General features: G+C 34.6%; 1 protein-coding gene across 2 annotated transcripts in view; it reads left to right on the top strand.

Moving 5' to 3' along the window:
• The window catches only part of LOC118205813 (terminal nucleotidyltransferase 5C), a 109,624-nt gene extending 96,964 nt beyond the window's left edge, over window positions 1-12,660 (top strand). For both annotated transcript variants that reach the window (XM_085811232.1, XM_035378098.2), the window contains exon 3: window positions 8,625-12,660. In XM_085811232.1, the coding sequence (XP_085667358.1) occupies window positions 8,625-9,335 (711 nt within the window). In that variant the 3' untranslated portion in view covers window positions 9,336-12,660. The remainder of the gene's footprint in view (window positions 1-8,624) is intronic.
• The last annotated feature ends 642 nt before the right edge of the window (window positions 12,661-13,302 follow it).

Below are 13,302 nucleotides of genomic sequence, written 5' to 3'. Positions count from 1 at the left end.
TAATCATTTATTTTGGTTAAGTTTTTATACGTTAAGTATATTTTATGGAAATTATCAAATCAGACAGATATTCACTATTTTTCTCGATACAGAGATTGGCTTCTTTTACACCACTGAATGTTTCTGGTTTAAGGCTCAATATTTCGTCTCGAATATTCTGCTTCAGCTGTCTAAGAGTCTGGTTTATTAACATACACTTTGTCTTTTAAATATCCCCATAAAAAAAGATTCTGCTCCGTTATTGGCAGCGAAAAGTTTTCATTGTTCTGTAAGAAGCTCCGGCGTTCCATCCTCATTCTCCAAGAAATATGAGCGGATAACTCTGTTGGCCATAACAACGCACCAAACAGTACACTTTAATTAAAATATTGCCGCTATTTACGCTGCGTCATAACAATTGATCGTTGACAAGAATAGAAAAACTCGATAATTTTAACGCGTTGTTTTGTACTGTATGGTTCCTTAATAAATTTCCAAGAATTCAGTTATAACCTACAAAAAGAAAAAAATAATTATATCAAAAAATGAAGTTATTTGTGCTTAACATTGGTAGATCTTATTTGGTCCACCCTGTGCTGCTTCTAACTCATTTGCATTCAAAGTGATTCTAAAACCTCATTCTGATAGGGAGTTGCAAGTGGAAACAAGAATTGTTACGAAATCACTTTGAAGTTAAAGTAACTGTTATAAAATTAAAATATACCTTACACTTTCACTAAGAAGAAAAGATTGAAATTCAAAAAACGTTTAGCCAGATTTGAATATTAAATACTTACCTATAAGTAGTTTTAACTTCAAACTGCCATAGCTTTATACGCGAATATCGCTTTAGGTTTTCGAATAACAATATTGATATAGCAAGCAATTAGCAAAAAGCTTTTATGGTGGATTATTCTACTTGTTTTAAAGTTATAAATGTTTTACAAAATATCCTTTTTAAATTTTGGTGTCTTTTTATGTCGCATCCATACTGATATGCTTAGATGCGAGGTTGTATGCATATTGTTACTTAGGATTTAAATAGTTCTTAGTATCCTCGCGTATGATCTAAAGGAGAGCTCCCTTGTCTTGAGCATGGCAGTCGTCGTTCGTAGTGTTTCAACATAGAGTAAACAGGCTACTAATCGGCCATACTTAAACATTATTCAGTGTCCCTCTATTATTTTCCAACAGACAGAGGAGGAGGAGGAAAAGCCCAATTTCAAAGAGAAGTGCTTCGCGCAGTGCTTGAAGTGCATAGATTTCTGCTGCATTTGGGACTGCTGTGATTGCTGGACATATTTAAAACAATTCTGTGCATTCATCGTCTTTGAACCTTTTATGGAACTCATCACGCTCTGCATGGTAGTGAATACTATTCATGGCAATGGACCATCACGCGATGGACAATTTACGAAGCGTTTCTGGTGAACGGTAATTATGTAAGTGGGGATCGTGCGAACGCAAAATTAGGCAAGAAATTCGGGAGCCTTAAACAGTTTTATGCATTTTCGTGCTTTCATTTTTTTCTTTCTCCGATTGACAAAAGTGCACGAAATTAGACAACGTGCGAAGTTTCTGAAATTTTTCAAACAGTAATTCTGCGTAAAATCCATTATATAACACCTTCCATTTCCTTTATGTTGCATATATTTGAACTTAAGAGTCTAAAAAAAGTGCCTATAAAATACAAAATATAATTTAATATCCTTTGTGAATTATGAATGAGAAGAAATTCTGCCTCAGAACACTTTGAATAGAAGTTGTAGAGTTAGATTATTGATTCTCAGCGGAATGAGTTTGACCTGGAGCCATTTTCATTATTTCAACTATGAACCATTCAGCTTCTTTTTTGCTAGTTTCGGGTGGTATTTCATGTTTTAAATCGACAATACCCAACCTTTTTCTTGCATCGACTCCTTTTAAAAGAGTGGTTCTCCTCATCAATAGTCTTGCATTTTTATTTCTTGTAGGAAATAGTGTAATCGTTCAAATCGCAAAAAATTCCGGTACCATATTTCAACGAAAATATCCATTTTTACCGCTATCGAATGCAATATAACTGTTTTTGCGTGACATCTGTACGTAAGGACAGAGTAAAGGACTCTTTTTGCCCCCAAAAATTAAACTCATTTAAAATGGATTCAGAAGACATTCTTTCGTCATGTCTGTACGTATGTATGTATGTATGTTGCATATTTCTAAACGAGTAGCCTCATAACGTTAAAATTTTGTATATAGGGCTGCTATAATATGTAGTTGTGCATCTTCCTTTTTAGCGGCAATCAATCCTTATGGTTCCCCCCCACACACACACACCCAAAAAAAAAATAAAAAAATATTCCAACGGGGTCAAATCACAGCTCCGAGGCGGAAAATTGACATCAGTATTTCGATTTCTAAAAACAGTGTAAAAGATCGATGATTACGTTGTCTGTGTGGCAAGTGTCCCCTCCCCGTTTAAACCAAATGTCACCCTCTTCAATTTTTGGAAACAAAAATTCGTTTAGCATGGCACGGTAATGTTCGCTATTGACGGTAATGGCGGCTCCATGCTCATTTTCGATGGCACAGTGATGCCGCCGGGGGAATACGGCCGTTTAAAACGTTTCTTCTAATCCACTTTTCTTGACCGAATGGGTGTATCTCTAAATAAATTTTCCACTTCTTAAAGTAATCTATTTTCGCCTTTGGGCTCAAGGCTTCTCGGCGAGTGGTAAAGTCGCTGAACACTGGTAATTCGTTCCGGGCATCGAATTCCTACGGACGAGCTGGCTGGCGTACCCGTTTTCGTGGTTTTTCCCTCGTGAAACGCATATTCACAAAGCCTGCAGCCCGTTTCTTCTACAAATTGCTCCGATTGGTTAAAACAAAAAACATACAATCTTGTGCTTGGCGGCTTTTGCTTCTAGCGCCTTTGCTATGTATGAGCATGGTGTAGCGAAAAGCGTTGCAAAAGAAATAGCGCACAATGGAATAAATTATAATTTTAGTTATACTTACCTTTAAGTAAAAAGGAATAGGTATCCGACGCCCTTAAATGCTTATTAGCCCAAAGGGCGTTAGCTCAGAAGGGCTATTAATTTTCTTTTGGCAATTTGCGTTGTTCAAATTGTTGCCACCAAATTTTAGAGCCGTGTGTTTATATTTAAAGAAATTCAATATTGAAGAAACCGCATAAATGTATGTATGTTTCTCGCGTTGTGATAAAACCACCGTACCTAGAGCCATTCAAGTTTGAATAACTTAATCCTCCTCCGAATATGGGTCTGGAAGCCCGAATTTGTTTTATATTTTTTAAAACGTTTAACGAATTTCTGATTAACCAACTCGAGGATTACAAAGCGAGCAATGGCAACTCGTTTTGGGAAAAAGAGTCCTTTATTCTGTCCTTACGTACAGATGTCACGCAAAAACATCGTTAAATTGCATTCGATAGCGGTCAAAATGGTTATTTTTGTTGAAATATGACACCCGAAAAGTTTCGTGATTACAATACTTCCTTTTTACTTCGTACACCACATTGACTTCTTTGTATGGCCTATTAAATTATACACATTTTTAAATGCATTTCAAGTGTATGTCTATGTTTAAGTGTATGGAAGTATATGTCTACGAGCAACGATTGAGAGAACAAAGATCGAGTAAGGACTTTTAAGCCGGGTAAGAAGGGTGGAGTGTATATGTTACCGTGAAAGACCGAAAGTGGAGAGTGTCAACATTCACCAAATACGTCGATGAAAGATCGAATATTGCATTACATTCTTGTACATTCTGACCCTCACCGGTGTATGTTGACAATCACAGATATACTCTGATGTAGGTCGAAAAGATTGACTCAAATTGGTGATATTGTACGAATACTAGTCCCTGATGTCGACCGTGGTCGTACAGATAACGGAAACGTGTTAGCGGTTGTTGTCGGAATAGAAGACTGAGACTTCTATAAACTTGCAAACGAAAATGGCAACCTCAAGCAGCTTTACACAAGTAATCAGTGCGCAATTTGTAAAAAAAAAAAAAGAAAAAAAAAATACTTTCCGTAGATGAAATTTATTTTCAAGAAATGTCGCTGAGAGAAGCAGCTGCAGCTAAATCGAGAAGCCGTGGGTAAGGCTATACACGCTGTCATTGCAAAAAGAAGTGTTCCACAAATAAATGCAGTTGTAAAAGCAAGGGCCTCTTGTGCCATTCAAAGTGCCATAATAGTTTAAATTGTTGCAATAAATAAGATTTGAATCACTTAGTGTTTTATTATTCGTATTTTATTTTCTCATTTAGAACGTACAGTATAATTAAGTTTTTAACTTCTATTATTTTCCTTTCTCATTTTGAATGTACCGTTTGTTTAAAGTTCTTATTTTAAGTCTTAAGTGCGTTTTTTCGCGACTGAATGACGGAGAAGAAAATATAATATTCTTATATGTTCAACATTCACCATTAGTACATGATGAATGTTGACATTCACCGGTGTAAGTCAGAAATAAGAGTATTTGGAAAATATTTCGGACATACACCAAGCGACTATGTGAATGTTAACATTCACCTGTGAAAGTCGACATTCTCCAGATTTCGGTGTTTCACCGTAACATATGTTATATATATATACTTTTCGCTCGTCAGGTGGGCCGGACTGCTTTCTAAATAAACAAGGTATGTCTGGCGTTCGTTATAAAACCAACAAGGTGATAACTCACCATTCCAAATATCACCGCCGCCGTTTCATCCAATGAGAACAGGCCATAGAAGGAAAGATAGTAGTAGGTTTTGTGAATACGCATGTGGAAACACATATGCGAATCAGAATAGAATTCCCTTAGAAACCCCACCACGAAGGCATCCATATCCTTAGGTAGGTAATATTCGTATGCTTTGCCGTGATCGAATAAACAAATCGAAAATTAACCATGGCTTCCCTAGTATATTTATAAGAAAAGAAATTTCTCTATCTCTACGTATATTAAAAGAGTGTGTGCGCCTTTCGTTCGTGTTGCGCGTAAGCTAATAGACCCAGGGCTACGAAATTTGGTATATAGGTGCATCTAGACAAGAGCCAGTGCACCTCTAAGCGATTTTTTCAAAATTCGAATCAGATTTTTTTAATTTTATCGCATCATTTTGAATAGTTTCATTTTTTTAGAAATGTAGTTTTGGCATCAGATTTTCATTCAAAACTTTGTATACTGGACTGCCGACTGTTCAAAATGAGACAAAATGCTGCTTATTTTTTTATTTTTTGTACACGCAACATGCAATCTTCTCATTCTGACGCGCATGTGTGTCGCGAGGCACAACAAAAAGAATTTCATTTTTTTCCTCTCACTTTCTATTAGCTATTGGCAAAGAGTTTTGTATATTTTGAATTGTGTCATCTACAAAGCACAGTTTTGATGGATTATTGCTTTCTGATGATAGTTTCATTCTTTTAGAAATGGGGTTCTGGCAACAGTTTTTTATTCATTGCTTTGGATACTGGACTGCTAACTGTTCAAAATATGAGATTTATTGCTTTATTTCATTGCAAATTTGTTATATTATGTTTTAATTATGTATAATTTTAATTATATAAAATGTTTTGCATGATGTTTTAGGAAACAAAATTCTTAACTTCCTTTATACTATTTGAATTTTTAAGATTTTGTAACGGGAAGTTGGTTTATTTATTAGGATAATTAATATTTTTATGAAGGGATATTGCTTATTTCATTGTATTTTTTTAATATGTGATACATTTTTATTGAATTTTTGGTCCAAAGGGGCTTTGTCTCTGAAGGACTATTGTTTTCGTTTTGAGATTTTGCGTTGGTTCACTATAAATATCCGTTTCACTTTACAAACTGTTGCCACTTAATGTTAGAGTCCTGCATTATATTTGAAGAAATTAAATAATAAAAAATCTGCATAAATGTGTATTTCTCGCATTGTGATAGAACAACGGTACATAGAGCCATCGAATTTTGAATGACGTAATCGTACTGCGAATATGGGAATGTGGAAGCCCAAATTTGGAATTTGTTTTATTATGTATTGCATATTTTGTAAAACTTTAACGAATTTTTGATTAACCAACTCAAGGATTTCAAGGCGCGCCATTGCAACGTTGTACAGAAAAAAACATTTTTATCTCCAGCGCGTGAGACTGCGTATCGGAAATTCTAAAAGTAGACTCAATTTAAAACTATTTTGCGATATTTCTGTTGAACTGAATTTTATGATTTAAGTGAGAAGAACGTGATATTTAATAAATAAAGGTAACACAGAAAATGTTAAAAAGAAACGCCCCTTTGAACGTAATTTAAAATCTGAAACCTTTCAGGTTTTTTAATTTTTATAAAGTTGTTCTGCAGAGTAAAATTTCTGTGCATGTTTTAAATTTAATATTTGGTGTTCCCTTTAGGCATTTTTACGGTACATTTAAGAGACAGACGAAGGCGGGCGTCATAGCGGCTAGTATCAATAATAGTAGTTTAAAGAAGCTAAAAGAAATGTTTCCGTACTAACATTGGCTCATTTTACGTTTGAGAAATGTTCCGGACAAATATTTTCTCATAGTCCAAGTGCCGGATATCACTTCATTTGGGGCATTTTGGTATTGTTAACAATGTCTGTCAAACAGAGGAAACGGAAATGAGCTAAAAACAGCGCGTTCTACTGGTTCTTGGTAGTGAACAGACTGGTTGTTGTGAATGTTTTCCTGGATTTCCTAGTGTCTGCAGAGGATGTTTACATACTTTTCAGAACAATTTCGAAAAAATTTCAAATACCAAATGTTTTGGATTACAAATTTCTGGCACCAGCTTGATATTTGAAGTAAGAAATTTTGTCTGCTAGTTTTAAATTTATCTTGCTTTTAAATTGTCGCGTGTAAAAAAGCTGTGAATTGAAGGATACGTTTTTGGGCATTCCGAAGAGCAATATTCCTATTCCGTAATTCAGAAAAGTTGTGAAATGAGTAGTATTAAAATTTCTCGCTACAAAATAAGCAATATTGTTAATCGGAAACGGAAAAAACGTCAATCGTTACTTCTACAGAGAAAGAAAACCCCAAACGAACACCTGAAAAACGAGGGTGGACAGTTCTGTATCTCCATAGATATTTTTACACAAAAATAGGACCTTTTTCTAAAATGACATGCCAATTTTTTTCCGTATTTTGATTCTACGACTCAAAATATACCAAATTGCCAAGTTTTATAAAAAATCACACGAGTAGTTTTTAAAAATTAGCTCTGAAAACTTTAGCTCCTAAGTGTTAATTGAATTAGATATATATTTATTAATGTTTTTTTATTAAACTTGATTCCTTCTTCCAAAATTCGAAATTTAGGCTTAATCCAATTATAATTCGCACATTTTTTATGATTTTTTAATTTGTATTTTTAAGTATTTTTATAAATTTCTCGAAAAATTTTTTGTATTATAACCTATAACATTTTAAAAATCCTCTTAAAGTAAATGTATTTTTAGGCACACCTGCAAAAAATTAGATTTTTATTCAGAATTTTGTATGATGTACATGAAATTACATATTGACACGTATTGAAATTTGGCATCTTTATTTTGGAGCGATAATAACTCCAAATGTGGTTTACGCACTTTGTTAAAATCATTTGAAAGCATTCAAGTTGGCTTTTTTTCCTCTCGTCTGCGATGCAAAAAAGGAAAGGAAAATTAGGTTGCTATAAATTAAGAAGTTCACCAAGTAAATTATTCTTGGCGCAAACTGAAACAAATACGCCAAGATAAATTTCTGAATTTCTTTGTAAATTTCGCACCGAATGTTACAAAATTTAATATTTAGGCACAATTTGAGTCGTAGAATCGAAATATGGAAAAAAAAATTGTATGTTATTTCAGAAATGCTCCGATTTTCTGTTAAATCAATGCTACATATAAATCTAATATATATATTCTAAGTGGCGCTTTCGAGACATGAAAAACGCAATTTGAATATCGTCAATCAACCCTGTAGAACGGGAAATTTTTTTTTCGCAGTACTGTTTATAAAGTTAAATGGACGTTACCAAGAGAACATCCGCCGACGCAGAAATCAATTGCAAAGTCTTTAAATACATCTATAGGAGCAAAAGATAATTCAAAATTTACAGCGTAAAGAAAAAGTTCACCAGCTTTTGCCGAGGTATGTGCTCTACGTAAAACAGTTTGCAAGAACCCTGTACAAAAACTGTTGAACAAGAGATAAAAAAACTAATTTCATCAAATTTAGTTGACTCTTGAATGGATTTACGTAAATAACTGCAACAAAAATCTGTTTATAATTCTAAACGGAGAAAAAAAAATATAAAACTTGGTTCCATTAAGAAGAAAAAAATCTGATGTGTACACCACATGACTTCCTTGTACGGAATATTAAATTAACGCATTTATCCTGCATATGGTTTAAACTTATTTCCACGAATTTCATTAGATATATTTCTCATTCAATTAATTCAGTTAATACAATAATCATTTACTGTTAAAAGCCATTTTGACGGGCGCTATGGAAAAGGTACACTGACAAGGTTTTCATTTCCGTAAATGTTCTGTCGCGTAACGATGTCAGGTGGAAAAAAATTGTTTCGTTTAGTATGAAAATTGTATATTTTGTACATGTTATCATGTACTGATATTTTTTCTTTTAACAGGTAACGAACGGTGATCGCTGGAGTCTAATCAGTCTGAGCAACAACCGTGGCCGCAACATCGAACTGAAATTTGTCGACACGATGCGCCGACAATTCGAATTCAGCGTCGACTCTTTCCAGATCATCCTCGACTCACTTCTTCTGTTTTACGGATGTTCCCAGATGTCGATGAGCGACAACTTCTATCCGACCGTGGTTGCCGAGTCCGTGTATGGGGATTTTCAAGAAGCTTTGTACCATCTTCACAAAAAGCTAATAGCCACCCGAAATCCAGAAGAAATTCGCGGTGGGGGACTTTTAAAATACTGCAACCTACTGGTGCGAGATTATAAACCAGCCAGACCAGACAAGATCAAACATCTGGAGCGGTACATGTGTTCACGCTTCTTCATCGACTTCGGTGATATCAATCAGCAGAGGGCGAAACTCGAGAGTTATCTGGCAAACCATTTCATGGGAGAAGAGCAGAACAAGTACGAGTACCTGTTAGTTTTGCATCGCGTCGTAGATGAGAGCACAGTCTGTTTAATGGGCCACGAGCGTCGTCAGTCCCTGGCATTGATAGAGGAACTTGCGTGTCGCACTTACTTCTTAGAACATCAAGCGAAAGACTTGTTCCAGCCACATCCACATATTGTCTTCGGCGGAGGCTTCTTCTTCACTCCTTACGCATCCTACCCATGCCCTTGCTCTTGGATGCCATGCACGTGACCCAGCCGGGATTCACGCTTTTTGTGCCAATGATCCAGGACATCTTTTAACATTTCTTTCCTTCCGCCGAAGCATCAAGAAAAATGAATGGATCCCGGTTTTGTGTTCTGTTCTGTTGTTGTGTATATTTTTAGGTGATATTTAATTTTTCTTCGTCTGAACGACTGTCCCTCAAATCCTTCGTAGCCTGCGATTCTTCACAAAAATCCCCTATTGTCTGACACTCGATTGCAAATAAACCAAGACTTTGCTGCCATGTAGACAAATGGATAATCATCTGTAACCGTGACGAGACAGTTTTCAAGTGCATCGGTGAGCCCTCTTACTGATCCGCGAACAACAGATTGTCCTCTCCGTCCAAGCGGCTTCCAAACGAAAATCTGCGCACAATTCACGACTTTTTCAGGGCACTGGAACTCCAACCAAACTGCTGACCAAATTCGTCTGCGATTCTTTATAAATATTGGACTAAACCAAATCGGCAACGTTCTTCTCAGCATTCTTCCTCTTCAGCAAATCGTGTTAACATGTTACTATTCTTTTTTCGCAATGTTATCTCCTGTTTGATTTTTCGATGTAGCTAACTGCATCGCCTCCTGGTTGTCGCCAATCTTGAGTTCTCCTGTTCTCAGTCTAGTCATGTCTAGACTTGCTTTCTTATCGTAGAGTTGCGAAGGTCATCCCCGATATAGTGCTATATGATCGCCGGGGCAGTCGGCGAAATTTTTGGTGTTTGAAAGAATTTTGTGACATAACATTGACAGTGTTGAAAAATATATCTATATATATTGAAATGTAAAAAAAGAAAAAAAAGGTATATTGATAATATTTAAGGGTGAAAAAAGGAAAAAAGAATCGAATTTTCTTTGTATGAATAGTTAAGTTTAAATTGTGGTATTTAACTGAATTTTAATTTTTACAGTATAACATTATCTTGAGCCTGTGTTCTTTCGTAAATTTTTATGAGTTACATTTTTAGTTAACATTAGTGTGTATATATTAATCTTGTTTTTATGCTAGTCTTCCTCTTCTGTTTAAAAATGATCGACACTGCCCGTAGTGATTGGGATACGTAAATATTTTGTTTAATTCTAACTCAGTTTTTTTTTATTCGCGTTCTTGTATGCGTAATTACTGCCATATAACTTGGGTCAAGGAGTTTAACATTTGTCAAAAACAGAAATCGTCTTGGATATGTGTTCAGAATTAATGAGCGGAAAATATCGTGATAGTTGCAAAAAACGTAAATATTTAGTAATTGAGAAAAAGGTTATTGAAAAATGTAAAATTTGAATATTTTAAAATTAAATATTAGAATATTTTATTAAAGTAAAATTATTATTAAAGTTACAAGTTAAAGTAAAATTATTAAAGTAATTTAGGTATTAAATCAAATATTTGGTTGCAAAAAAACTAAATATTCGGTAATCCATGCTAGGTTTGCTAATCTGTTAAGCTTTGTGCATGTTACAAAAACCATTTTATTCATGAACCATTTTATTAAAAAATTTGTTTTAATTACCATGAAAGGTGATGAATTACTAACTTCCCATAAAAAGTTAAGTATTAATAATTAGAATGTATCAAGAAGTATTAGACATCTATAGAAAGATTATTAAAGGTACTTCATATTGTAATAAATGCACAGTAATAGAGAATTTGCTGTTTTGTTGTGTGAGGATTTTGAAAGATGCGAAACTGTGAATGAACAGATAGTTGTATCAAAGATAATGTATATTTAATTCCTATAACATTTTTTGGCTACGAGAACCCAAGTTATTGCGTTTTTAATGAAATGGTTCATTATTAAAATAAGCTGTTACAGACGCAATAAGCTATAACACAGTAAGCTAAGACACTATAAGCTTAATCTAGTGAAACTAATGGATTTGCTGAGACTGCACTTTAAGGGGACTCGTACATCTTAAAACCCTTAAGATCTTCGAATATATGACTGTTGCAAAAATTGCGATGTTTTATGTATTTTAAAAGCAATTACTACCAACCTTTTACAGCTGACTCCATAATATAGCTGCTTCGGGAACTATATTATGGAGTCAGCTGTAACCAGAAAGTTTGTGTTCCCACAAATATTTTTATAATTGAATCTGCTTGTGACAAACATGTTTATGCGTTCACGTCATGTTTCCAACTTGAGCGTAGGACATTTTAAAAATGGTTAACAGTACATACTTGAAATTAGAGGGAACTTTTTATATGGGCACTATCTTCTAACTGAACCAAAAATCTGACGAATATTTTAATATTAAAGAATTTTATGCACGAAAACATTAGATTTTTAATAAAATACATTTTATAAACTCAACTCCAAATAAAATATAAATTTAACATGAAATTTTTAGGATTTTTGCTTCACAGAAGTTTTCAAATGTTATAAAAGCTATATATGAAATACGGAATTAAATTATGCAACAGAATATTTTAAACTGTGCTCGCAAGGTGGAAACATGACGTGAAAGCATATTAATACAAAGCAGATTCAATTATAAAAATATTTGTGGCAACACAAACTTTCTGGTTAATAGTTCAGAAAGCAGCTATATTATGGAGTCAGCTGTAAAAAGTTGGAAGTAATTGCTTTTAAAATAAAATATCCCAATTCTTGCAACAATCACATATTCGAAGATTTTAAGGTGTATGAGTCCTCTTAAGGGATCTACAATCTAATAGAGCAATGTGGCTATGTACTTGAACTTACTTAGTCTTTGCCAGGAGTGCCTTTAGCTCGAAATTTAAATTCTGAGTGCAGTTTGCTTAAACTAGTGTTTGCAAACATTTTCGTCTATCACCATCGTCTTCTGCAATCATAATTCTGAAATTCTTGTCCTGGTTGTAAATGGTTTCTGAGACGTAAGGAGTTTTGTGTTTAATAGGTGTTCCAAAAGATGTACATGATTTTTTTGGTGAACTTTTTTGTTCTTCCCATCATCCAACGAATTAACGACAACGATAACAAAAATCTTTGGCCGCAGCCGGGGGGATGGCGAATAGCGGTGGCCACAGACACTTGGGTTCATAAGCTCTTTTTGCAGAGAAGACTCGATTTGAGAGGGATGGGGGCTCTTTCGAGCGAGAAGGCAAAAATGAATCGCGGTAAGGAAGACAGTTTAACCCCCAAATAGTTGTTATATATATATATATATATATATATAGGGGGAAATATCGATGTGATAAGTTCAAAATGAAACATTCCTAATATATGCAAAGTTATCGGTTAACCTTTTTCAATGTAAATAATGTTTGTAAAGAGCAGAGTATTATTAAAAGTGTTGAAATTAGAAACAAATAAAGTATTCACACAGTATATCTGTTTATTGTGTTTATTTTATTTCCCCTCTTCAGCGGTACAGCTAAAGCTACAAGTTGAAGTATGGGAGATACCACTGTGAATTATCACCCTGTAATGTTCCCACATACTAGCAATCTAACACAAACGACAGCCCCACTGAAACACACACCCTCGCTGCGTATGGCACCTCTGCGTGAACCCACTTTATTCAATATTTACGTGAACGACATTCCCACCATTCAAAACACAACACTTGCAATGTATGCAGACGACACTGCGATCCTCTCACAAAGTGCATTCATTAGCCCAGCAATACAACGATTACAAGACTATACCAACATACTCTAGACTTACTTGACAAGATGGAAAATCAAAGTTAATGTAGATAAGACTCAAGCAATCCTTTATACCAAGAAGAACAAATTCAATAAAAACCTGCAACTTTACGGAGATATTCCATGGACCAAGCAAGTCCTTTATCTTGGGATGATCTTCAGTAGAACTCTCTCATGGTACTCACACATAACATCTATCCTTAAAAAGTTTCGAGTTAGTAAAGCTACACTTCACCCCTTAAGTTCTCGAAACAGTGTACTTTCAATAGATAACAAGTTGCTTATTTATAAAATTGTATTGCGTCCCATACTATATTATGCC

Source organism: Stegodyphus dumicola, chromosome 2 (assembly GCF_044657685.1).
Source record: "Stegodyphus dumicola isolate Sdum_Otavi_A_Nest chromosome 2, ASM4465768v1".
NCBI classification, from domain to species: Eukaryota; Metazoa; Arthropoda; class Arachnida; order Araneae; family Eresidae; genus Stegodyphus; species Stegodyphus dumicola.
Note: the sequence above shows the minus strand (reverse complement) of the source record. Positions and strands in the feature narration are given on the sequence as shown.